Source organism: Crocodylus siamensis, chromosome 9 (genome assembly GCF_052110815.1).
Source record: "Crocodylus siamensis isolate JL-2025a chromosome 9, ASM5211081v1, whole genome shotgun sequence".
NCBI lineage: Eukaryota > Metazoa > Chordata > Crocodylia > Crocodylidae > Crocodylus > Crocodylus siamensis.
In genome coordinates, this window is record NC_143403.1 from 42,461,749 (window position 1) to 42,489,521 (window position 27,773).

The 27,773-nt window shown below is 47.0% G+C and overlaps 2 protein-coding genes across 3 annotated transcripts in view; one reads left to right on the forward strand and one right to left on the reverse strand.

The window, feature by feature from the left end:
- RANBP10 (RAN binding protein 10) overlaps window positions 1-16,821 on the reverse strand; it is a 199,280-nt gene extending 182,459 nt beyond the window's left edge. Inside the window, exons 1-2 of one of the 2 annotated variants that reach the window (XM_090063419.1) lie at window positions 16,564-16,821; window positions 15,409-15,520 (exon numbers count right to left, since the gene is read on the reverse strand). In XM_090063419.1, coding sequence (XP_089919545.1) covers window positions 15,409-15,520; window positions 16,564-16,768 — 317 coding nt within the window. In that variant the 5' untranslated portion in view covers window positions 16,769-16,821. The remainder of the gene's footprint in view (window positions 1-15,408; window positions 15,521-16,563) is intronic. The other variant, XM_090063418.1, reaches the window with a different exon arrangement.
- Window positions 16,822-17,515: 694 nt separating this feature from the next.
- Window positions 17,516-27,773, forward strand: part of TSNAXIP1 (translin associated factor X interacting protein 1) — an 85,378-nt gene continuing 75,120 nt past the window's right edge. The window contains exon 1 of the mRNA XM_090063925.1: window positions 17,516-17,582. Within this exon, the coding sequence (XP_089920051.1) occupies window positions 17,554-17,582 (29 nt within the window). The 5' untranslated portion in view covers window positions 17,516-17,553. The remainder of the gene's footprint in view (window positions 17,583-27,773) is intronic.

A 27,773-nucleotide genomic window follows, 5' to 3' on the forward strand; every position in this document is an offset into this window, starting at 1 on the left:
CATGTCTCTACCACAGAAAGCATCCTACTTTAGCCAGCACTGAAACACCAGCAGCTGCAAGGGTGTGGGGGAACCTGTCACTGCTCCATTAAACTCTCCCAGCTGCTAGTGACTAGCTCCATTAAGCCCCTAGCTACTAGTGTCAGGCACTCCTTGACAGCAGCAGGAGTAACTCTTTAGAGAAAGAGTAGGAGTGAGAGAGAAATCAAAGGTGAAGCAACTGTCTGGTACCCTGGGCAGAGGGTAAAGAGGAAGGAGGGGGAAAACATGGCATCACATGACCACTGGAGGGGGTTGGGGGTAGTCTTATCCGCTTCAGCAGTGGCTCCCTGCTCTGACCCAGGCTTCTGTGAGCAAGGGGTAATCCAGACAGAGACAGGCTGTGCTCTGACCCAGGCTGCTGTGAGCGCCCCTCTGTGAACTCAGGCTGATGACAGACTCCCAGCAGCAGCCCTGAGGTGTGGGCTCCCCAGGGCACGCTCAGGCTAGTGCCCTGCTCACAGCTCTCCCCCTTGGCTGGCAACTAAACAGCATTCCCATATTTGCTTGCATACCATGCGCAGTCAGATTTTCAGCAGCTTATATTTGGAAAAAAAGGTTTGGATTATATATGAGAAAATATGGTCCCCATGAGTTAGGTTCCCCTTACTTGGGCTTCTCATGGTCCTATATGAAAGGGAGAATGTGGCTGGCAGGAGTGTCAGTATAGCACATGAGGAGGTGCCAAATAATCACATTGCAGCGCCCGTCCACAGTCAACAAGGATGCCTTTATGTCCGTAGTCTGACAGCAGGCAGAAGTGGGAAGGAGTGGGGTGAGTCTTCAAAAGGAACTGTGCTATTCAGAACTACAATCTTTGCCATATAAGACAAACACCTTAAGACTAAGAGGAGAAATACTGTATATAGCTGAGTCGCCTGGAGAGCAGGCATAAGAGACCTAGAAGAATCTCACAAATGTCAAATCAAGCTTATCCACTCACCTTGCCAAGAGGCCATACTCCAAAGCTCCAGCACACAAGACAGCCAAGGGAGTTATAAACAACTATTTCAGTCAAAATATGAGATGGAAACTACATAGTCCTTTATAATACCTGCAACCTACACAGGTAACACAGTAATGGAGGCTTCAGACTTGTTTTGTATCCCTGTAGCACCTAAAGCCCTCTCACTCCACTCCACTTCTCAACAAGAACAGCATCCCCAGCATGCTTTGTGGCACCTTACATAAAACATTCCTTATTTCTAACCACTCAAAGAGCTTCCAATCTTTGCTTTTTGTTCACAGTCATATAACCAGTGGGACAAGTTGCTGGCTGTATATGGTTTGCTTAGGGCTTTAAGAAAAGAAGTTGTAATTTAGCTTGTCTATGGAATGCCTGAAACTACATCACACTAGCTAAAATCTATGCATATACAAGAAGACAGTGAGCACAGAGCTCAACTAGCACTTCTAGGATCCACTGAAATTTTGCTGCTCTCTCAGTCCAGAACAGACAATATTGTAGGCCAAAGATTCACAGGCCTGACCTACAACTATAGTCTTGCAAATAGGTATTTCCCTCAATGACCACAGGAATGCCTGTATCCACACACACCCCAACAAAAACTCAGTCTATCACCACCTTCCTGAACAACAAGCCTTCAGCTGATAGGTTGCTGTCAATACTATGCAGCACAAATATACTTCAGTAGCCCAACAATTTCTGCAGCTATAAACACCTGAGTTATTGACCATGGTTCACCATGTCTTTTACCAACACATACTCTCATAGTAAGGTCATACAGCACCAGCAAGAGCAGCAAAGGTTACCCCAGCAACAACAGCAGCTGTAGGCAGACAAATATCCATGAAGGGAACAGAAAGAAACCAAGAACAGTTTCAGCTGTGGCTTAAACCAGAGGTGCTAAACTCAAGTGAGTTGGTATGCCATATTCCCTGCCAGTGGCTGGGGGGAGGAGGGGAGCCATGCCACCCACAGGGCTTCTTGTAGGCCAAACAACCTATCTCGGAAGCCAGTCCCTGGGGCTTCTCATTGTTGCCTTCAGACCCACTATGTCGGCTCAGCCAGCACCCAAAGGGTTACCACCACTTGTGCTCACTCCTCTTCCTCCTCTTCTCACTGTCAACTGCTTCTGATTTTAAATCACCAATAGTCATCAAAACCAGAAATTCAGCAGCAGGTAAGGGTGCATAAGGACAAGCAGCAGCAGCATTAGCCCCATGGGTGTTGGGCTGCACCAACACAGCAGTTCCAACACCGCTGCAACAAACCGCATGGACTGGATTCATCCACAGGCCATACGTTTGACAGCCCTGCCTCAAACCATCATAATGAACGGAAGTTAACATACAGAGCCTATTGCCACGGCATTTCAGTATCACCTCCATGACCTGAACAGCTGATTGACATAGCAGGTTTTAGCAGAAAAGAAACCACTTACATTCAAAGAGCTCTAAAGTAGGTCATACAGCCTATCTGGTTCCTATTAACAAAATGGAAATATACCTTATGGAAGAAGCTTGGAAGCTTCATAGACGGTAATTCACTTCTCTCATGCCCATCAGCCTGACAAGCTCCTAAGAGGTAAAATTATATTCTCTTTGCACATTATACAATTCCACTGCCTCAACTGCCCTCTCTGAAGCCTTCACTCTGCCCAAGGTTGGAGCCCATGGCAGAACCAGAACAGGATATTCCCAATGGCTTATTTAAACATCTATATATACACCTAAAAATGTATATTTTAAACCACTAGTGACCAACATGTAAGGCCCTCAAGAGAAGTCAAAGCAAAACAGTCACCAGGAGTTGAGAGCCTCCTATCCACGCGACAGGCAACCCCAGCATCTGAAAGATGAGTATAAAGCGAGCACAACTTCCCATGGGGCCTGATAAAGGCAGAAATGCCAGTATAAAAAACCTGCTTTCATAGCAAAATATTAGAGCACAGAAAGGTCCTCATCTGGTAGTTCGCACTGACCTTTGGAAAAAAAACACACATGGGAGAATAGATCAGATGCTTTTAAAATGGACTTTGCAGGGGATATTACAAGGTTCAACCATTCAATCACAAACATAGCCCCGGCTATATATATGGATATTAAATTACTGTGCAACCTCCCCACTTGCATCATATTATTGTATTAATAGCTCCTCTGCCTTTAACGGCAAAACAGCTTGCAGAGACCAGCCAAAACATTCATTCAGGTAAGCTACCCACAGTGTCACATGAGCACAGCATGGAAGCTAAAAAAATCCAACCAACCTGCCCTGTGATGCTAAGCATACAGCCTGAAAGTCCACTGATTTCAACCTCTTATTAACATTCTCACGTGCAGGGACACATCCTGCCACAGTGGGAGGGAGGCAGAGAAACTTCTTTTACCAACTTATTGGCAAAAAGGCATGGCCATGGCTGTCTTCAGATTCTCAGGTCCTTGAAGTGAAGACCATCCCTTGTATGTGACTAGTGCCTATCATCAGCAAAATAATAATACAGTGTGGCTTAATTCATAGCCATGAACAATCTGGTTCTTAACCAACTCCAGGCACTACAACTTTTATTAAAAAAAAAGTCTTTCTTATTCTTCAGCACATGACATTTTGTCTCTAAAATGCTTTAAAACAAGGATTTGTGCAAACTCCATGCTGCTGTTTAATTAGCTATTTTCCAGTCTCTCTCACTGGATAGGCACCACACAGTTGCCTTTTGTTAATTTCTTAGGACTAGTACTGCCAGCAATACTCAAAGTTCTTCTAAACCAAGTTACAACATCTCTGCTGAGCAGAATGAGGCTTCTCCCACAAACAAGGAGCAAGGAGACACGTGTAGACACTCCCTTGCCTTTTGCCAGTCATTGCCATCCCTTCAGCTAGCCTTCCCAGGGCACCCTTTGTATGATGGCAGGACAGCTGCAGAGAGGAGCCCCAAGGAACCAGCAGAAGTATATGGATATGTTCACGCCCATGCCCACACTCTGATGGCTGTAATCTGCCACTTCAACGTCTGTTGAGAGATGCACATAACTATAGACAAGGCCTTAATCTGTTCAAAGGCATCACTGGCCTAACAGTTGAAATAAGGAATACCTTCCTCTTAAAGTATTTTCCAAATGCTAAAATAGCCTCAGTCTTTATAAGGTGGGCAAGGTTCACACTCATTTTAAAGACAAAGAAATATAGATGGAAAAACATGTGCATTTATTTCTTGTCAACTGTTTCTTGCTCTGGGCCTAAGGGTTTTGTTTCTATTGCCAGTATTACATTGACACAACAGCCTTTTAACACACATTGCATCAATTTCAACACAAGAACTGATTATTTGAAGTAGTCTAGTGCAGAGCTATCCAGCTTCTAAGCAGCCAGGAGCCACATACACCTGGGCTGCACCAGTGGGGGCCATAACACTGCATGAATTGGACAGTGCAAGCCACAGGTTCCCCTAGCCACATGCGATACAGGTGCCCTAGCCTCACCCTCAACTCTCCCACCACATGCTTCCTTACTACCCTGCACCACACAGGGGCCCCGGGCTGTGCTTTGCTACACCACAGTGTCCTCTAGGTGGGGCAGGAAGACAAGCCTGGAGATCCATGGTGCTGCTGTGCAGCTGGAGCAGCAGGAAAGACAATGGCTGAGTGGGAGCCTGAGAGTTGCCAATTAACCCCTTAGGGGCAGCATGTGCCCTCTGGGCCACCAGGTGGACAGCCCTGGTCTAGTGCTTGGAAAGCTTATGGGCCTCAAAAGCATCAGTACTCCTCCACAAATATAGTAAGTTACCAAACTTCAAAATCCTGCCTTTCTAGACAGTCTGTTTTTACAGCTCTCCCTGCTTCAGCTGAAAGTGGTCTCAAGAATTGTTAGATATGAAGCTTAGTGATATGCTTTGTCATGCTGGGACCCACGCTACTTTCACAGGGTGCAGAGCTTTGGTTTTTAATTCCTCTTGTTTGAGTTAGTCACTGAAATCAGGTCAGACTTCAAGTGAGGAAAGAGATGGTAATCAGAATGGCATCATTTTAAGATCTGAAACTTAGCAACCTGCCAGTGCTACAGGCATGCTTTATACCGACAAAACACAGAATGCCAACCTTCCAAATGTAGACAATGTTTCAGCACCAATGGTTCAGGGGATACAGGACATTCAACTTGTCAGTGGCCCCCCAGTGCCCTTTCTTTTGCTCTGGTTCATAAGTGAGTACAGAATGTCTCAAGGCAGTGTAGCTTTTATTTCCTGGTGTTGTGCTGCTGTATAACCACGATTAGCATTGCTTGGCTTCAAGAAGAATCCAAGTTTAGTTATTCATGGATAACTGTCAAAGAGAGTGACAAAGTAAAGTCCCAAGATAGGGAGAAATGCAGAAAGGCAGGGAAGGGTGAGAATTCATAAGAACAAAGATGAGCGAGAGAGAGACCAAGGGTTGGAGGAACCCTGTTGCTAACACACCAACATTTAGCAAAAAACCCCCGAAGTAAATGTTCAGCAAAGGATTACATTCAGAATTAAGCACAAAATGTCTACTCAGTTCCCAAAAGACTGATTGAACACTGTCAGCACCACAAAACTGTTTTCAGGAAATGGACATCTTTTCTTCTGTTCATATTTCTTTCAGGCCCCCAGCCTCCTACAAATTCCAGAATCATTCGCACCACAGACAGTTCATATAGAAAGCAAAAGGACTGACCTATCTTTTGGTCTAGAACAGGGTGGCCAACTCATAGCATGCATGCCACAAGTAGCACAGGCAGCTGCTTTGTGTGGCATGTAAGCCCTGTGCATGCAATAAAGGGAAATGCCAGATCAGAGGCAAGGCTGCTACTAGAGCTGGTGTCATGTGGCACCATCATGAACCAGTTAAACCTTATCCTTGGCTCTGCAGTCACTGGCATATTTAGGACTTTGGATTCCTGATTGCCACATAAAACTGTGGGGGGTTGCAGAACAGGGAAGGGTTAACCTAGCTGCAGGCAGTGACATCTCTCATAGCAGTGTCCTGGCCTCATTCTGCTCTATGCCACTGTAGCAAACCTGGCTGCCTCCATTCTGGTGTCCCAAGGACAAACGCGTATCATCAGGTATGCCTCTGGGGAGGGGAGGGGAAAATAAATAAATAAATAAATAAATCAGAGCAGCACTCAAGGATGGGGTGGGGCTTAACTTGTGGCACACCTGCCAAAAATAATTGACCACCAGTAGTCAAAGACGAGTCAAACCTGGCACTTCTCTGGCAGAGGAAGTAGGAGAGCCCATCTGCTGGGAAAGGAATGGATGGTATATATTAATTTGGGAATTACGCATCTAAAGTCAGAAAGATTATAATCAAGATGAGATACGGGGTTGCCTGGATACCATCTAGCTAGATCAGGACACAGTTCAAACCCATACTGACATAAGTGACTCAGCTACTACCGCCTAAGATGACTACAGCACTCCAATCTCTTCTCTGTTCACTAATTAAAACCACTGGTACCAAGAGCAAAACAGCAGGGACATAATGACTGAGTTCCATCATGCTGAAGCTATATATGGAACTATAGCTATCAAATTAACTAGGTTCTTGCTTTGGGCTTCCACTCTTGGCAGCTAAACTGTTTTCTCAAAAGTCTGGTATTCAACAAAGTTCACGTGAACCATGTCAGTGACATTAAAGGTTCAGAAATAGCCCCAGCACTTTGATTACTGCAAACCTAATTCATTCAGTGCTTATTCGTTTTGGTGGCAGGCCAAATGAGCACATTTTTTTAAAATCCAATTTGTCTTGCAGACTCGCAAAGCATGGTCCTAGTGACACACTAACTTTTCCCCCCGTATACTATAGGCAGTTCAAACAGTTTCATCAGCTCAAGAGAGTCCCATGCATTTCCCGATCAACAGTGTCAGAAACAAGTAATTTTGCTAGCATATATGAATCCCGAAGACTGTCAAACAAAAACGCACCTTTATATTAAGGATGCAAAGACAAAAGCCAATGTTTTGAAGAAGGCTTTAAAATAAAAAGACAACATGTTTTTCATTGAAGACTTCAAAAGCTTGCTAGTGAAAATGACAATATTGGTAGTGTAAAAGTTATGTTGTAGCAATGATAGTCCAGAAATAATGCGAGAGTCAAGGACTTCTTGTGTTCCCATTCCACTCCTGGAACACATGAAGTCCACTCCAGCCCCAGCCCTATTCTTGGAACCTCCCAAACCCTCCTCAGCTCTAGTACTAACTCCAGTTCTAACTTTGTTCTTGAAATATCCAAAGCCTGCCCCAACTCCAAGACTAGCTCTGTTCTCAGTCCCTCTGAATCCACGCCCAGCCCAGGCTCCACTCTTGGAGCTTCAAAATCCAGCGCCATCTCTAGCACCAGCTCCTTCTCCAGAGGCCCTCAGGTCTATCCCTGACCACCCTGGTGAGCTACAGAAATTTTCTGTACCCTGCCCACTGTGGCTTTCAAAAGAAAAAGAGATGTTCATATGCCAGAGTGAAAACACAATACTCAGAGTATAGGAAGGACATAGCCTGGCTGACCAGTCCTGGGGTGAGCAGGGGAATATGTATATCCCCCAGTCTCCTCAGGACCCCGCACCAAGCACAACCCAAGAACCCTGGTCCTTGGGCATTGGGAAGCACTTTGAAAGAGGGGGGTAGTGTTAAGAGTCTGCTTGCTGCCCAGATAAGCTCCAACTGGCCCTGATAGTCTGAATGGGACTGATGCTGGTGTTAGGGTGCTTTGCTGTAGCAGCTGCATATAAGCAATAGCCCTTGCAGTACTCGGAGGGTTTGCAACAAAACAGGTTTCCCTCCGTCTCACCCCAGTGCTCCGGATTCCTGTTCCGTGATCTTTGGCTCCGTTTTCTCTGCCTTGTTTCTGCCTGAAATTTTTCCCAGCTTGCATCCCCTGTCTTTTTCCTACCTGCTCCCTCTGCCTTGACCCTTTGGCTCTGGACTCCTGGTTTGCCTCCCCTAACCTCCCATGTCTGGGTTGCGCTCATGACAGGATCCCTGCTCTCCCTATCCAAACATAAAAACAATGCAAAAGTGACCATGTAATTAGATAAATACACTCTGCTACCATCACTACTTACTTGGATAGCTTACCTGATTCTCTGAAGAGACAGAGAGACTGTTTTCCTGGTCTATAGTTAGCAATTTGCTGCGTCACTGGCCTAATCCAGGAAGAGGTAGGTACTCTTCTGACAAAAGAATGATGGAGTGGTGTGTTCAGGCACAGGCAATCCTCAATGGGAGGGGAGAAACTAATCCAGCATGAAACTTGGAAAATATCCCACACTCCATGTGTACTCCAGGAATCACAACTGAACCAAAGCCAAGTGTAGCAAGAAGGAAGTCAGGCACAAGGCTGAGGTCAAAAAGGTCTTACAACTGAAAAAGCATAAAGAGAAGAACAGGTTTCTCAGGCCTCCAGCAGAAGCCGATCCACCTCAAACCTTAACTTCAGACCTCACAAATGGCTAGGATCAGAATTTATAATTTTGTATTATTAGAATGCAGCAACTCCCAGACACCTGCCTCAGTATACCTGCCCCAGTAACGTGTGACAAATTTAATGATACATGTATAAATTAATGTTTAGTACTAACCAGTAAAAGAATGGTAGGTATTAATCTCTAATGGCTTGGGTGCTTGTGAATACAGGTTTCCCTCACCAACCATGGGGGTTAGGTTCCTGAAAGTTCCCATGGTTGGCAAAACCATCGTTGGTAAAACACAAAGCTTAGGGGAAAAATGGGGTTAGGGACTTGAATATAAGTTCCAGCCTTCAGGGAGCTCGGAGGGAAGGCAGTGAGATGGGTGGCACCACATGCACGTGACCCCTGGCAGCCTGCAGAGCAGCTCCAGCAGGTAAGAGGGGGAGAGAGGAGGATTGAGGCCCATGTAGGGAGGGAGATGGTCAGGGCTGAGGCTGCTGGCCAGCCGGGCAGTGCTTGGGGCCACAATGAGCAGCTGCAGGGCACCAGCAGAGAGTGGGATGGACCCGCAGGTAGCTCGTCCAAGGGAGGACCAGTTCCCTGCCACTGCACGTACTCCTGGGAGAAAGAGTGGGACCCACACCCCCCAGATCTGTACAAAAGGCAGGCACAGGTTGTGGACTCCCACCCTGCTTCACTCCCCCGGGACTTCCAGGGGAAGCAACAGTGAGATCCCCACATGGCCCCGCTGTCCCCAGCTGCTCCCGCCAGGTGGCGGATGCCCCGGAGGAGCGAAGCCGGGTGGGAGCCCATGCCCACAACCTGCACCTGCCCCACATACAGATCTGGTCCCCCCTGCCCCACAGGAGTGCACATGGTGGCAGGTAGCAGAGTGGGAGCTGGGGCAGGGGGCTGTGGACCAGGGTCCATAGCCCTGGCAGCTGGGGACCCCCTCTAGCAGGGTTGAAGGAGCAAAACCGTGGATACTTAAAACCATGGTTGGCATGGGAAACCTATACGTACAAAAACTGCAGAAAGAAAGCATAATAAAAGAATTTCCAAAAGTAGAGATAGAGGGAGAAGTCAAATGCAAAGATCTTCAACTGCTATCTGTCCAGCCAACTCCAGATCTCTTTGGTACAACTATGGGAAACATTAGATAAATTACTGACTTTGCTCCCATCTTCCTTTTCTTCTTGATCTGTAATTGCAATGTTGTTCATTTTACTTACAATAAGCATGGGTATAACTGCCCTCAGAGTGCCTGCATTTGGGTTCCTGCTACCCCAGCTAATCAACCTCAAGCTCTAGTAGCATTGGGGAGCCTACTCAAATGCCAATGATGCAACTAATTCTTAAAAAGGCTAAGGAGCCATAGCTTAATGTAGCCACATTTAACTGCTTTTCCAAAGGAAGCAAAGGGAGTTATTAGCATGCAAAAGAGCAGCCCTTCTGGTGCTGTTTACCCTGCCATCTCTATATATACTGGCTCTGCTTTCTGGGAAGCCAGACAGCATCAGAGGCAAGAAAATAAAGCTAAGAGGAGAAAGCCAGTAACTTACAAACTAATGAGATACAAGGAAGGAACCATTCAGTACAAGCAGCTGTGAGGAATGTGCAGAGACCAAATAAAGGTCCCTGGTCACAAGCACATCCAGAAATAAGAAGCGTGTCTGCAGTATGACCAGACAATCAAGATGCTCCAGAACCACCAAGACATAAAACTCCTTCTAGAGAGTCTGAATGTTATGTGTTTGGGGCTCTGGCATCTGGAACCCATTGTTACATTGTCAAAGGATGACTGAGAAGGAGAGAGACATTAGACCCACTATGTGCCAAAATGCAATGGAAAGTTGGCAAGCTGCAAAGTAAATCAGGGAGAAGGGGGCAAAGATTACTTAATGCTAGACAGCCAATAAATCTGGCCTTCATATTTCCTCTTTAGCCAGGAAGAAAAACCTGGGGTATAATGTACTTAACCAAGTATGATAATCATTCTTGTACAAGAAAACACTGGGAAGGATCTTAAGCATCCTAAAACTAAGCCAGCAAAGAACTCCCCCACACACTCCCTGAAAAGTTCCATGCTCTGAAAATCCCTTCAGGCACAGTTTCTGTACTCAGAAGGTAGGTCATCCAGTAGGAAACACAGGCTGTAAGACTTAGTGACAAATCACACTACACAAACCAGGAAATATAAGCAGGAGCACTGACTTCCAATGGTTCTTAAAAGCCAAACATGTTTATAAAAACTACAGGCTGAACAATTACAAACACCAGGCTGACAAAATCATAAGCAATCTATGGACTGGTCATGAACATAAAATAGTCCAATACTTCTGCCCACTCTCCTCAACTGCGTCAGCCCTGGTATGCATCCGGATTCAAGTAATTCTAACTGCTCGGAGCATGCTGTGATGTCACAAGAAGTTCAGACCCAGTAAATCTTTGTGGGGGGCTGGAATCAAATGCAACAAAATATCCATGGTGCAAAGCCAATGAATTCAGATTGTCTCCAGCTGTGAAAGCAAACCAGCCCATTCTACCCCCCCTTATACTTCAGTTCTGAGATACAGAGGACTGATACGCTTGGTGACACTCTACCATGTGTCCAATCACAAACAGACCTCTTGGTAGGTGAACCAACCTGCTGAACTAAGAGACAAGATGGTGCACAATTCTTGGAGAGAGACTTTCCACTCATGACAGAGAATGGGCAGCCTTATGGTACATCTGAAGTACCGTGTAAAGCACTTTGGTTCCTTTTCAAGTTTTAATACTTTAACATGAAGTCAGTAGCAGTTGCAGTAATAATGTACCATAGGGCTGCACATTCTCTGTCATGGGCAGAGCTCCTCTCTTGTGAAAGCAAACCAGCCCATTCTACTACCCTTATACTTCTTCTGAGATACAGAGGACTGATACACTTGGTGACACTCTATCATGCACCCAATCACAAATGGACCTCTTGGTAGGTGAACCAACCTGCTGCAAAGAACAGTAGTACCAGGTACCAAAGTGAATCCCATTCATTTTTCTATAGTCAGTAGAAGAGAGGTTATGAGCCAAAGCCTGGAAGGCACAGGGAATAATAAACCAAGAAACATATCTGAATCCCAAAGGCTCTTGCATGGAAAAATAATTCCTGCAAGGCAGTGTTCTTTGGATCTTGCACTTTGTTTTGAAACTTTGACCTGGGAGACAAGCCCACGTTTACCCATGCTCAGACAAAGCAGCCTAGGGAAGCTGAACAAGTGGGCTAAGTGACTTCAGGTCCATGCATACATAGTCCACAAAACCACCTTCAGATAGCAGTGGCATTAAACAGCAGGGCAGCTAAGGAAACAATGTGGTGAGATGCTGCTCTGTTAGTAAAGGCAATATTGTTGGTGTAGCTGTTCACCAAGGTACATAACAAATTTGGAGCTCTTACAGACTCCAGAATCCCCAGTTCAGGGTTTAGGATCAAGAAAAAAGAACTGTTCTGATGAAAAGGGCATTTAGGAAGAGAAGGCTTGCTCCGTTTCCCTGTGGGAATATACCATTGACATAAGATAACCTTTACACAACGGCAGCACTAAAACAGCACAGTCTTTGATCCTACTTCAAAATCACAGAATAAAACCATATTCTAAGAAAGCAAAATTTGACACCACATTATGAAATAACAGCTAGAAATGTGAGCCTCCAGCTATTTTCCTACTACCAGAAAGAGCTGTCAGTGGAGACTGCTGCATGGTGGCTTAGCCTCTACCCAACTTCTTCACCCACAAAATTAAACTGCCTTATGTACTGGCAAATGCCAACATTTCAGTTAAGCCTAGTCAATGAGCCTTGTCAAAATGCCACATGCCATACGCTGAAGTTTAAAGAACAGATTTAGAAAAAAATTATCTACTTCATGCTGAACACTATCACATTCAGGTACCCCACCACACATTTAGCAAAACTGGTTCTACCAGCACCTAATCAATTCCAGCCTTCCTTTGAAGGCTGATCACATAGCCACTTCAAAACATGTTAAAGTAAGCAACACAGCATCAAGCAATACAAAGCAAGTGAGCAAGATTAAATAGTCTTCTCACAGTTTTCAGGCTAAATGCTGGTTAATACAGCAAGAAACAGTTCTAGGTTCAGAGCGACAAGCTACAAAGTAGAAACTTTGGATCTGATGTAGACAGCTTGGAAACAACTTCAAAAAGCTTTCCTGATGCCCTTTAGAGGACATTACAGATAGAATCCCAGGAGACACAAGTTAACTCCTTCTAATGTTGGAGCACTCCCCTTTCTCTCCACCACCCAACTCTGGTCTTTCACTTTTTAAACAGAAGTCATTAGCATCCCAATATCCCAAGCACTGGCAAATTCAGTAGCAGAGTAAGTCATCTGCCTGATGCAAAGTAACCGACAAACTGAGCCTTAAATCAGTAGGATAAGAAACAAAACATCAAGGATGACACAAATTCTAAAAAAGCAGGTTCTGAGTTAAAGGGGTTGTAGCAGTCTAACTGTTGCCAGATCCTGCAGCATATAATTGAGCAAAAGAAAGTCCCAAAACTGAGAGAAGTTACATGCTGAATAAATCACTGAAAACTGTTAGCACAGCATGTGTAAGTAAGTGCTACAGAACCTCCAACACAGGGCCTGTTACTATAATGCCTATGATGAGAAGCCTTTTCTGCGAGTAGTATAGCAGCCATAACACAGAACGTACATGTTTTTATGATTTTATGTCTCAGCCTCAGCACTCCCAAGGCAGCTGTCTAGTTTCTCCCTCTTTCAGCAACAGGAAAAAAAAATTCCAAAATGCATAGGCTTGATTTTGATTTAGGAACAAGATCAGTGCAGATATGCCACTGCATTGTTCTAGTAGGATGGCATTGTATCAGTAAGCCTGGAAATGACAGAAGTTGATTTCTACACTCCTGCAAGTAGGTAGCAAAGCACTTCAGAAGAGCAATCGATGCATTTTCCTTCAACTGTGGAAGCAAGCTCAAGCCCTACTCTGGGCTCAGAAAAAGCACCTCTCCCCCATTTGACCCAGCTGTCAATGGTACCTGGTAACCTGGGCTCAGGAGCCAAAGGCAACCAGACATGATGCCAGCCACATCATTTCTGAGTAATATTGGCTACAGAAACTGGTGTGCCTTAACCGTGTTAGCTCAATGGGGTATCTGGGTCCAGTGGATCTTAGCCTTTGAAATGACAGAGTTGGTAAGGATGGCTCCTTAATTGCCATCACAATCCTTTAAGTTACTGCTATAGGGGATACATATGCAGAAAATGTGCATCTGTTTCCTTATGGCTAACATCTACACAAGCTAGGTCATGAGGATCAGAAGCAATATTATTGGTAGCCTTGCTAAACATACTATTTCTTCCTCTCTCCTCCTGACATCCCTGAAAAAATATAGAACTCCCCTCACTCTCATACACTCTTTAGACTTTTGTCCAGAGCATCACAATCAAGTAGAAGGCTGGATAGAAGCCAAACTAAGCAGTCAACAATACCACTCAGTGAGCTGCCTATTTGTGGATACTGCAAAGTGACATGGTTCGTATTCTGCTTCTAGCACCAGACAGGATATGCTGCCTTTGTTGTGCTTCAAGCTGCTCTGCATGAGAATGGATTAGAGCAGGGACTTTCAATCTTTTTTGGTTGGTGTACCCCCGGCGGCCAGGCAAGAAGCAGGGAGTCCCCCCAGCGGTCGGTCGACAAGCTGGAGGGAGGGGTCCCTTGCACAGCAGCAAAACAGAAGTGCCAGTGGCTCCTCCAGTGCACTGACACATCCCCCCTGAGACCTTCCAAAGTACTCCCAGGGATACGTGTACCCCTAGTTGAAAACCCCTGGATTAGAGAATAAATGCAGTTAGCTGGTAGTATCCTACAGGATATCAAAAGTTAAATCTATTGGAAGAACTCCATTTTTTGTATTTTGTGTCCAACACTAGGATTTCCCAAGCCTGCACAACTGCTGCCTGTCATAAACCAGCACCTGTTCAACTGATGATAGAAAACACCTAGACCCTGCCTACATTTACAAAGGTCTCTTCTTCTCTATTTTAAATGATCCTTTCCCTGGCTATTCACATAAGCAGTTTCTGGACAAGATGGAAGAAGCTAATGTTCCAGAGCTCAATTACTGTTACTTCTTGTCCACCCAGACAGCATGACCATCAAAACATAATGTTCACAGCTCCTCCAAATCTGAAAGCACCTTCTTACACTTCATTTCAAAACATCAAGGCTGCCTCAAGCCAGCCTGAAAACCAGGAACCAAATCAAAACATTATAGTCACTCAACCAATTCAAAGATGTCCTAACTTCTCAATTTGGTCTTTCAGAAGACTGACTGGGCTGATGAATAGAGCTAGTGATCTACCTCTTGAGTTGTAGCTTACACAGTAGTTCCTCTCTGTTACTTAATGGCTCCTCTTAATCCCTCAATTCACTAACCCTAACCCTGTCCCCATAACCATTTAAAAAAAAAGCCTCCACACATTTTGATGAAAAAAAAAAATCATGAAAATAAATCCTTAGGCTTATAGACAGTCTGTTTTCAGACCTTAGAAATAGAGAATTTTTCCATGCTGTATGAAGTTACTTGTCTTTGTTAGGAAACATGTAGGAAACCAGTCCATCTAATATTCTTCCCTCAGGTCACTCCTCTCCTCCCATTTCCAGCTGCCTGAATACCAAGCAGACATCCCTGAAACAAAGTAAATACCAACGAAATTGAAATTGCCTTCCTGAGCAGTACTTATTGCCCGCATAGAACTATGTAGGGAGCAGCTACATAAGGGCACCTCATTCCAATACATATTACCGGTGTGCCACCTGTTGACTATGCAGATATAACCCACTAACACATACCTGTCTGTTATAAGCACCAGCTGTCAAATAAACTTCTAACCCATTCAGCAAACAAGACTAAGTACAGAAGATACATGTAACCACTGGTAAAATCAAATAGGAGCAGTGTACTTACCCATCTCTACCTTTACTGACAATCTTCACTTCAAAGTAATAAATGCCACAAGCTGCAGGTATGGGATGTGTGGCCCTGACTGAAGCAGCATCTTTGTGATTTTTTCCATGACCTAGGTAACAATGGAAAAGTGAATATTTAAGGGCTGTGAGGTCTCAAGGCCCTGTGTTCTGAAATTACACTGTGTGAATACAGCAAAGGACTTGAAACAGCAAAAGTAATTCTGCAAGCAGGGAAATAAAAGGGATTCCTCAGTCACTTAAAATATACGATCCTGCACTGCCACCATGTACATGGCCTACAGTACGTGCTTCTGTAGTTTTTCCTTTGTCTCCAATCTTAAGGTTCTGAGACAGAACCACAAGGCTCCCTGCAACAGAGACCTCAGCGCACAAACAGCCAACGAGCAAATGGCTCAAGGTACAAGCGGCAGCAGTTTACTGGCTAACAAGAGGAAAGCATCATCAGGTCGCTGTGGATACTGGAGAAAGCAGACCTCCGCATAACGAGGAGGCAACAACTGAAGCTCACAGTGGGGCCCTGAAGCTGGGAACCTGACAATTTCACTAGTTCAAGTGCTGAAGGGGCCCCAACTCCATGCAACCGACCCCAGCCCCTGCAAGCCTGTATTTAGGAGGGGCAAGAGACTAGGTATCAGTCCTTTGGGGAATGAAGACAGGGCCAGGCAGCATGGGGGACCAGCAGGAGCCCAAGCTAATGACACTGCAAAGTGTTATATAAGGCTCCACACAGGGGGAGGGGCAGGGAGCTGGGCTCAGAGCCGTCCGAGCTCTGTCTAGGCCAGGGGAGCTCCTGGGCAAGGTGCTCGCCCCTTGCGCAGCCGGCTGCAAGGCCTGACCCGCAAGGCCCCCCCGCCCCGAAGCTGTCTCCTTTCCCGCAGCGGAGGAGCATCGCCGCGCTCCCTCCGCCGCCCCCCGCATCCGGGGGCAGTCCAGCCCCTGCGGGCAGGGAGCCTGAGGCTGCCGGGCCCCGGCGCGGCCCCCTCTAGCGGTGGGGCGAAGGCTGCCGCTCGGCCGGCCCAGCCCGGCGCCCGGATCCGGGCCGACGCCGCGCCCCAGCGGCCCCCCCGGCTGTCGCAGCCGAGAGCGGCGACAGCAGCAACCCCGGCCGAGCCCCCGGCCCCGGCCCCGGCACCTTTGTAGTGGACGCGCAGGTTGCCCTGCGAGAGGCCGATGTAGTTGTACTTGTCCTTGGGGCTCCAGGAGCGCGGCAGCGGCGTCTCGTCCTGGTTCACGGCCGGATAGAGGCGGCGGAGGCGCTGGCTCAGCTCCTGCTCCTCGGGTGGGCATGGCAGCGCCGCGTCCCCCCCGTGCAAGCTTCCTGCGCCCGGATCCGCCATCTTGGATTCGCTATTGTGTCACCGGGCGGGGAGCGAGGCCCGGCTCCGGCCGCCAGCCAATGGGCCGCGACTCCGGCCACAATGGGGCCGCAGTGCCTGCCGGGAAGCCGAGTCCGGGGCCGCCCCAGACGCGCCGCTCTCCGCACGCGCGGACTGCAGCTCCCGATAGGCTCCGCGCCACAAGCCCCACCCCGGCCCTGCGCCGCGCAGCATGCTGGGAAAGGGAGTTCGCTCTCGGGGCGGCTCGCATGGGCTTGGGGGTCGCCCTGCACTACGAGTCCCAGAATGCCCCGCGAGGCCGTCACTGACTGTGTTCCGCACAGTCCGGCTCTGGGTTCCCCAGTTTGGGCGCGGGGCGATGGGTCCCTGGTCCTCTTCCCCGGGGGCTGCCCCACCCCCTCCGCCAGGACCGCCCTGGGGGCGCTCGCCCCTCTGCAGCGGGACGCGGCTTCCCACTCCGCTCCCCTGCGGGGCCGCGGCGAAGGTGGGGGCCGCGCCGGTAGTGGGGGCCGCGCCAGTGCAGGGCAGGGGGCCGCAGCAGAGGCACCCACCATCCCCGGGCACAGCGGCACTGCCGGGAGCGCCCGACCGCGGGACCCTCTCGGGGAACGGGCTCCGCCAGAGGACCTGTCCCCTGCGCCGCCCCGGGCTGCGCCGTCGCTTCCGCGGGGAGGCCTGTTCCTCAGGCGCGACGCGGGCAGCTGTGCGGGGGCCTGCGGGGAGCAGGGTGGGGCCTGTTTCTAGGGCGACCGAGTGTAAACAGCCCGCTCCGCTGCTGCGCCGGCATGGCCCGGCCAAGGGGGCCGTCGCGCGGGTAGGAGCCGGTGGGCGCGGGGGTGGCTCCCTCCGGTTGCGGCGCTCGGCCAGGGGCTGAGCGGAGCAGCGCCGAGAGCCCTCGCGTTGCTGACGTCAGCAACTGCCGAAACCGGGGTGATGGGCGGCCTGACGGCGGCGGGGCTTTCTGCGCCGCATGTGGGCACGGCCGCTCCGGGTGGGAAACGGGGATACGCGGACCCGGACCCACTGCAGCGCCGCGCTCGCCCGCTCTCGGGCCGCGGGTTGTGGCTCAGGGCGAGGTGCGTCGGCAGCCGGTGGCAGCGAGACTGAGGAGAGGCCGTCGGGCCCCTGGGAGTCGCTCCCTGTGGGGAGACTGAATTCCCCCCACCCCTGCCTTCCCCGAGTACCACTGGGTAAAGTAAGACCAGTCTCCTTTAGTAGTAGTCTAGCTTGTGCCAAATCCCCACCCTCAGCCCAGCCCACCTGTGCCCTTGGCAGCTCCTTGCGCTGGAGAACAGGCCAGGAAGTAGTTGGATGTTGGTACCCACCTCACAGGACCTGCATCCGCTGATCACCTCCTCCCAGTTTGTGAGAACAAAATAGGCATTGTCTCACCTGCCTGTAAGCAAGGCTGGGACCTGGGCTGTCCTGTGAAAGCACTGAAGATGTCACTTGCTTTCATGACAGATTTTGAAGAAGGGGATGGTGAGATGCAGCATTGCCTATAACACAACATACATTTTCCTCCAGTTAAAAAGAAACTAGAAGATTTAGTCACATGCCAGGGGCCTCAGGATGAATTATTCAGTTTAAGATTGAAGTGAAAACAAATATTACTTTACTGCAATAAGTTAAAAAATAGGAGGGTCATTACCAGGAGACACTAGCAGACAGCAGAATTGCAGAAAAGAGGATAGGTTGGTTAGTGGAACATCAGGACCATTAAAAAGGAGAGACGGTTATTAGCACATGTGAAATGAGGAGTTTAGAAGGAATCAGGGAGATGATAATGAGCCATGAAATGAACTGATTCTCTCACTGCTGCCTGAGTAGAAATCTTGGGTGGGGCAGGAATCAAAAGCTGGCGGAGGGAGGGGCTGCTGCATATTCCCCTCCTCCCATCTGCTTCTATTTGCTTTTGAGGCTGAACAACTTTATTAGAATGAAGAAACCCGTATCATCTCTAAATCTTTAATTCTCTTTGTTGGGTTCATAGCTCAAGCACTGTGATGCCTGACCTTGGGCTGCATTTAAAGAAGTAGGACTCATTTTCATATTTTGCCTTCCCTTTTTGAAATGGACAAGTTTTAACAACTATTAATATTTTGACAGCATTATTATCCAGATGATTCACAGTTTGTCCAAATCTGTTGGCTATGAGAGAGACTTTATGCAACTGATGTCACTGAATTATCAAATCCCAAAGGTATAAACCCAGTAGGTTTAGGATTCTTCTTATCAAGATCCTCTCCCTTTTCTCAGGCTATGACATAAGGGCTAGTGGGGTGCTATAGCAATTCATCTGTGTTTGGCATTGGCTGTTTTGGTTGCCTCCAGGTTCTGCATACTTTGGTTAGCCTAACCTTGTTGGTGCTGGGATACATCCGGTAACAACAGGTAAAGTTGCACAGTATCTTTCCTCATTCAGCCATAGGTCTCCTTGTTTACACTTGGGTAAGCTTCAGCGGCATTCTGGTATTTAAAGGATAAACCCTCATGTTTCATACAAATGTCATCTTTCAACTTGACATTCTTGAAGCAGGGCCACTTAGTATAAAAGTCGGCAGTTTTATTCTGATGTGTTGCCTCACAAACAGGGATGGGGGTGGTGTGGGTGCTAAGGTATGTGGTTGACAGCCCAAAGGTTGCAAGTTTGAGGCTATAGTAGAAGTGCTTATGATGCAATCCTGTCAGATTCCAATGAATCTACAAATTTTGCTATGTACTTTGTCACAACGCACAGGATCAACACCAGATTCTGTGGGAAATGAGTAAGGGCTATGGCACTAAGTTTGGGTGCAGCAAAAGAAGCTGGTCCAAAGAAAGGATCTGAGAGTTGCAACACTCAATGTGGGAAGTATGACAGGAAGAGGTGGAGAAGTGGTGTTCTTGTTGGAAAGGAAGAAAGTACATATTGCTTGCGTGCAGGAAACAGAGAGACTGGTGGAGGATTTATAGCAGTGGAGACAGAAGAAATGGAGTCAGGATGATCCTGTGCAAAGAACTGAAGGACAAAGTGTTGGAAGTTGAAAGGAAGAACGACAGGATTGTGAGAGAGAAACTGGACAATGGAGGCCAATTGATGAGCGTGATGAGTATGTATGTCCCACAAATAGGGAGTCCAGTAGAGAAGGAGAACTGGGAAAAGGTGGATGAGATGATGCAACAGGTTCTGGACAGTGAAATAGTCATTGTGGGGGTAGACTTCAATGGACAGATTGGGCAAGTAGAGATTGCTACATGGGGGGACATAGATTCAGAGACCTCAATGCAGAGGGGGGAAAGGATAGTAGATTCTGCAGTATCTTACAATCTCGCAATTTCAAATACATCCTTCCAGAAACAAGAACATCTGATCATGTACAAGAGTGGACATAGAGAAACTCAAGTGGATTATTTGCTAGTGAGGAAATGGGGTTAGAAAGAGGTGAAAGACTGCAAGATGATCCCAGGAAAGGAAGATACCATGCAACTTAGAATGGTAGTCATGGACATGAGGGTGAAAGGAGTGAGATATAGTTTTCCCAACTCTTTGATATTTAGCAAGTGCTAGAGGTTGCAGCAGGAAAAGAAAACTAAGGCCTTCAGAGCAGGAGTGTTGGAAGAAATAGGTTGAAGAAATAGAAAACCCTGAAAGTTGGTGGCAACAGATAATAGATAAGATCAGGAAAAAGAAATCTGAGGAGCGCCATCTAGAAAGATGCCCATCAGGAAGGAAATGTGGCGGTGGAATGAAGAAGTCCAGAAAAGGGTACGGGAGAAAAAGGAGAAGTATAAGAAAAGGAAAGATCCAGGGGACCCTCTGGACTTTGAAGCATACAAAGTAGAGAGGAAGAGTGCAAAGAGGACTGTTGTTAAGGCCAAAAACACTGCAATGGACGATCTGTATAAAAGGCTATAAACAAAACAGGGACAGAAGGAAGTGTACAGGACTGCTAAGAGAAGAGAGAGATTGATGAAAGATGTAACATGAGAATGATCAAAGATGAGTCTGGGAGACTGGTGGCGAACGAAGAAGAGATTAAGGACAGGTGGAAGAACTATTCTGAAGATCTGATGAACAAATAGAACCCAAGAAGTTTGCAAGCAAATGCCACAGAAACCCAAGGCATGGTGACGGACATGAGCAGAATGGAGGTGAAAAGAGCATTGAACAAAATGAAGAATGGTAAAGCAACAGGACCTGATGATATACCAGTGAAAGTTTAGAAAGTCTTGGGGGAAGAAGGAATCAATATATTGTGTAAGCTGTTTAAAGAGATGTTTGCAATGGGGAAGATGCCAGATGAATGGAGAGGGAGTGTGTTGGTGGTGATATTCAAGCAGAAAGGTGATGTCCAAGATTGTGGTAACTGTCAGGGAGTCGACTTTGTCAGGGATGTCTCACACTTTGAAAGCATGGGAAAGAGTGGTGGAGAATCAGCTAAGGACTGAGATAGTTATTGGAGAAGGCGAGTACAGATTCATGCTGGAGAGAAGTATCATGGATCTGGTTTTTGCAATAAATGATGGAAAAGTACAGAGAAGGTTATAAAGATATCCATTTCATTTATATTGATTTGGAGAAAGCCTACAATCATGTACCTAAGGAGGAAATATGAAAGTGTCTGAGAGTTAAGGAGGTGCCAGAGAAATATGCCAGAACCATCAAGGACATGTATTGGAAATGTACATTGAAAGTGAGGAGCAGCTCAAGAGAGAGAAAGAGTTCTGAGGTGAAGTTGGGCATACATTAAGGGTCAGCTTTGAGCATGTTCCTGTTTGCAATACTGATGGATATGTTTACTGAACAAATAAAGAGACCACCCTGGAACATGGTGTTTGCAGATGATGTGGTCATTTGTAACAAGCTGGATTGGACCAATGAACAGAAGTGCTAGAGGGAAGAGCAATGAAGATTAGTCTATCCAAAACAGAATATATTCACTGTGATTTCTCTGAGGCACTTGATGCTAGAAATTTGATAATCAATGAAAAACATGTTAAAAAGGTTGACAAATTCAATAGGCCTGTGTGAAGCGTTAAGTATTTAATTCAGATTTGGCCAATTTGGAGGGACAGTGATTTGATTTGGTGATTCGAGTCTCTGTCCTGATTTGATTCGGCCAAATTGGATTCAGAGATTCGGCCATAGACTATAATGGGGAATCACTAAAATACCTATAACTTTGTCATTTTTTTGCCAATGTGAATGAACGCAGCAGGGATGGTAGACCCTTATGAGGGCATGAAGCCTGCCGAGTCTCAAGGAGATAGGTGCAGGCATTTCTGTGAAAGTGCCACTCAAACTGTTGAAAGCAAAATTCATATCACTTGTGTGTGTTTAGGGGTGTAAGTTGTAGCCATGTTGGTCTAAGGACATAGGAAGACAAGGCTCGTTGGGTCAATCTGATATCTTTTATTAGACCAACTGAATAGTTGGAGAAATATATCTTAGCAAGCTTTCGGGGTTAAAAACCCTTCATCAGGCTGAGGAAGCATCTGCAGTTGGTGTGAATGGAATAAAGAAGCCTAGAGGCTGGGCTGCAGGCAAGAAAGCCAGTCAGTGAAAATGTAAATTGAGGTGTCAGGAGGTAAGAGACAGGCTGGGGGCACAGGGATGTAGCAGGTAAAAGTGGAGAGGTACCTGGGGAGTCAAATGTCAGGCAGGTTGTAGTGTGTCAAAGTTCTAATGTCTATATTGAGTCCATGAGTTTTTATATCCAGTAGATTTATGAAATGAGGTTTTTAGGCTTGTCTGTGAAAAGTAGTTTGTAAATTCAAACAAGCACTGAACCTTGCTAACCTCATCACCAGAAGTAAACTTCCTACAGCCCAAAACACACCAAATGGATCCAGACCATATGATGACAAGAAATGCAAAATCTGCCAACATATCTCCAGTACCTCCACAATTACTATACTATACCCCACAACAGAACCATCACCATTTCTGGATCTTACAGCTTCACCTTCAGAAATGTTATATCTCTCATCCAGTGCACCAAATGCCCCGATGGAAAATATGCAGGAGAGACCAAACAACAACTGTGCACCAGAATGAATATACACTGGACATTTATTATAAAGACAAGAACACCCAATTACCAGTGGGGGCACATTTCTCATAAGAAAACCACTCTCTCTCCAATCTCTCAGTCCTGATCCTCAAAGGGAATTTACAAAACACCTTTTGTAGACAAGCCTACAAACTTCACTTCATAAATCTACTGGATATAAAAACTGATAGACTCAATAAGACATCGGAATTCTGACACACTACAACCTGCTGGGTGGAGTCTATTCCAGATTCTGGAGACTTGGACGGTAAAGAAGGTTTTTCTTAGGTCCAGTCTAAAACGGTCTTCCAGCAGTTTGTGACTGTTTGATCTTGTCTTCCCTTGAGGTGCCCGGTGAGCAGATGTTCTCCAAGATCCTGATGCATACCCCTCATGTACTTAAAGGCTGCCACCAAGTTCCCCCTGAGCCTTCGCTCCTCCAGGCTGAAAAGCCCCATACCTCCCAACCTCTCCTCATAAAGCCTGCTCTCTTGAACTCTAATCATACGTGTGGCTCTCCTCTGGATTCTCTCAAGCTTCTCCACATCCTTTTTGAAATGTGGAGCCCAGAAATGCATACAATACTCCAGCTGCAGCCTCACTAAGGCTGAGTAAAGCAGAAAGATGACATCTTGGGTCTTGGTTGAGATGCATCAGTAGATGCAAGGCAGGATTTTATTTGCTTTGCCAGGTGTGGCATCACATTGGTGGCTCATATTCATCATGTGGTCAGTCATTACCCCCAAGTTTTTTTCTGATCATGGTGCTAAAATAAAGCCAGAGATTTCAAGCAGAAATCTGTATTTAGAGATCTGTCCATATTGGATTGGCACCAATAAAAGAAAAATTGACATTATCAGCAAGGGGCTGCCCAGCCAGGACAGGACAGGGTATTGGACAAAACCATGGGCAACTCATCCAGGATACGCAGCAGAGGGAGGGGGGAAAGTAGCAGGACGCCTCCCTGCCTCTGCACACAACTATGGGGGTCATGTGCCTTCTGGATTTGTGCACAGGGCAAGCAGGGGTGGCTGCCTGCTGTGGGCTCAGGGCTGGGGGTTGTGACAGCCTCTTCCCAGCAGGGGGGCTGGACTGGGGCTGCACTCAGGGAAGGTGGTGGCAACACTGAGAGAGGGGACTATGGGGAATTTTTGGGTGGCTGTAGCCCACCATGTGGCCCCCTCTCTAAGCACTGCCATTCACCCCGAGCACAGCCCTGGTCCAGTCTCTCCACCGGAAAGAGGCCAGTGCAATCCCCAGCCCCAAACCTGCATCAGGCAGCCCGCCCTCAGACCATACGCAAATCAGAAGGGGCATAGCAGCAAGGAGCCACTCCCTCAACCCACCCTCCCATGCCCCCTGGACAAACTCACTGTGGCTCTGTCCTGCACCCCACCCCAGCTATGTCCAAACCAACCAGTGTTTTATCTGAGCTGCATAAAGAAATTCTTTTCACTTGTTTATTTATTAATTCAAATTGTAGATAAATATTCTAAAATCAGAGGAGGCTTACAAGGGGAGCCCCTTGTTTACTAGGGTGAGACTGTCTTGCCTGCTGCTGTTGGAAAGTTGCAGATTATAAGCTCTCAGGATTCAAAATCTGCCCTTCCTCTATACTAGTCTGACACCCATCTTTTCTGCTTTGGGGAAAGGCACATCCTCAATAAACGTTTCATTGGCCTCAACTTTTCCTTTGGCCCCTAGACATTCAGAGACTTGATAATCAAGCTACACTGCTTGAAGTAGCCCAGGTGAAGGTGGCTTCTGACCCCAGAGAGGAAACACGCTCAGGTGTGCTTCTGGTTCCAGCAAGGAGAGGTCCAGAGGAGCAACCAAGCCATTAGTGCTTGAAGCTACAGCATTAAAAGTTACATATTCAAAACCAAAGACATCAGCATTGACATTGCTGGCTACAGGCCCAGCAGGGGCTTGTCAGTGTTGGAGCTCTTGCTGCCAATGTCTTGATCCCTGCCTTAGATTGCTTCCCACTGGTACCAGAAACTTTGTGTAATCTGCTTTAGATGGCAAGCAGTGTATCCATGCCAAACACATTAGACTGAACATCACATTCTTTTCTCTTCAAATTTGAGGCATGGTAGGCAAAGCACTGGTGGCAAAGAAAGGTAGGCTGTGATACTGCTACAGTATACCCTGGATCATTTATATCCAGGTGGTTCACAACCCACTTAATTCACAGCAGGTTTCCAGTCAGGGCTGTGCAACTTCAGTGTAGCTAGTGGCCACATACAGTGCTAGCATGCAGCCCTTGGGCCACACATTGCACAGGTAGCTTCCCTGGGATCCCTCACAGTGCAGGGTGTACCAGTGGGATGCAGTGCACATGTGCATGCGTGTATGTGTCTATCCCCACCCCCCCGGGGCCTATGAGAGGCATATGGCAGCCCTGTGAGCACCACACCTCCCCTCCACGAAGTACATGGTCCCCCCCGTTGCATAGGCTGCACTGGCAGGATGCAACCTGTATAGTGTGCAGACTGCACCAGTTCCACAAGGTCTCTCCAAATACTTCCCCAACCTGTGTGGCAATAAAGGAAGCAGCTACCAGGGCCCACAGGTCACATGGGCCACATGCTGACCCTTGCTGACACACACGTTGTCCACTAGTTTGACAGACCTGTCTATGTGCATTGCATGCTCTCTGATAATATATTGACCCTCAGATATAGTATATGGGAAGTACAGAATCATGTAATACAAGCTAATTCTTAACAGAATTCTTGTTATTACATTACAAATAATCAAATGTTCTTAAATCTGAAAAGGCGATGGTTACAAATGATAGCATAATTAGAACCCGAAAGGTTACAAATGATTAAAATGATTAGAAACCAAGAAGAATTTCAAATAACACTATATTTACCCAAATCCAAGACAACCCTGAATTAAAGACCAGCCCCCCCCAATAATTAAATTCTATACATGGACAATTTATAAATTTATTATCCTTTTCCATGTATAGAATCTAATTACTAGAGAGTTGTCTTAAATTTGGCTCCCCCACACCACTGCATCAGGGCAGGCAGCAGGGGGGAGTAGGTGTCATGGGGAGGTCAAGCAGTTTGTCTCTTGCTGCCTTTCCTCCAAACCACCATTTGATCCCCTGCTTCCTGCTCGCCACCACCACAGCCTCAGGCCCCCCATTCCTCCACAGCATCTGTTCCCTCTTTCCCCTCCCTCCACAGTGTCTGCCCCTCCTGCTCCTCTCTCCACTCCCCCCCAGCCCCTTATCTTTGCTGTGTGGTAGCAAGATGCATCCCCATTGCAGACTGGAGCACAGAAGGACCTTTAATTTGAAAGTGATTTGCTTGTATTTTTATTCTATTTAAGTTGGATACTGGAGGACTAGGTTGTGGCCATGAGTAAAGTATGGAGGTCACACAGGCACCTGTGGGACATTCAGCATAAAGCCTTGCTGGGGTCAGGGACCCAGAACCAGGACAGAGGGCAGCCTTACCTGAATCAGGGACCAGGGGGCTGGAACTGAAAGCAGGACAGGGCCAGGCGCTCAGAACCCATTAGTGCAATACAGGGCTGGGGCCCAAAAGCCAAGATCCAGGGTAGTGAACCTGGACTGAGGGGCTCAATGAGAATGAAAGGGCCAGGGTCAGGAAGGCTGAAGCCCAGACAAAGTTTTGAGGCCTGAAGGGTCAAGGGCTGTGTTGGGGCCAGGGGGCCCCCTCAGAATTGATACCAAGTAACACGTGAAAGGCATGGGCATAGCTGTGGGGGAGGTTGGAGGCCACAATTAGCCATCCTAAGGGGATTTAGTGCCTGAGGGTAAGACCTTTGCCAGTTGGGCATGTGAAGCACTGTACAGTCGAGGGACTGAGGCTCTCTGTGGGACCCTGGGGCATTATAAGATTCATCAAGTCATAGAAGGCAAGGTAAAAAAGGGGAGGGTACCCTGAGGAGCCAGAGTCACGCAGGAATTGCTTGGCTACCAGGTGGCATCATGGCTGTCTTCATGGCCAGACCTTGCTATACTTACCCAAGTTTCACAGGATAACTCCTGAAAGCAAGGGTCATCTGGAGATAGTTCCCTCTGCCTGTACAAAATTTCAGTGCAAGAGGAATACCTTCTGAGAACAGAGCTGTCATTTTATTAGCCAATCAATAATTTGAAACTGCATTACCCTATACAGGTTTCCTTTGATTTATGATGTACATGTGTTCCTGGAAAATGGCACATAACTCAAATTCACATAAAGGGAACCCACTTTACAGTGTAACAAATAGGGATACATTCCAAGTCCTAGACTGTACTGGCCCTCAGACCCATTTCTACCACTTTTACAAGACAATTTTGGCAATCGTCAACAGCAGACAGTACACACAAGAACAGGACACTATCATAATGGGGATGGCAACTACAGAAACACGTCACGGACAACGAGCAAGGAGTGCAGATCCAGACAGTGGACTATATTTTGGTGCGCATCACTCCCACAATGCACCACACAAAGCAGCTGACTACGGGCTTCCACCACACCGATTGCATAAGAGTGAATTTACCTCTCATATAATGAATTTTTGGTATAAAAAGGGTCACTGCTTAAGAGCCAATTTGAACATACAGAACCCACATAAATTGAGGGAAGCCCGTATATCGATCTACTAAAAATTCCTAATTTTGTCCATTTTTCACCTTTACCCTACTTCCCATTTTCTCACCTACCATGAGAGAATGTTACAAGTTTCTTAAATTTATCTCTTAGCTTGTTTGCTTGACGTAACACAGACTAACTTGGCCTAGCTTGTGCTTATCTACTCCTATAAAATATCCTAGAACTTACTACAGTCTATACCAAGATTAAGCAAAATATGGCCTGCGTGCTGCCCCCAGGCACATGGCCTGGCAGCCCCCATGGTGGCAGCTTAGTCTTCCTGACTGCTGCTGGCAGACCTAGCCACACTGTTCAGGCACTTCAGCCTGTCAACCCTGCCCATCC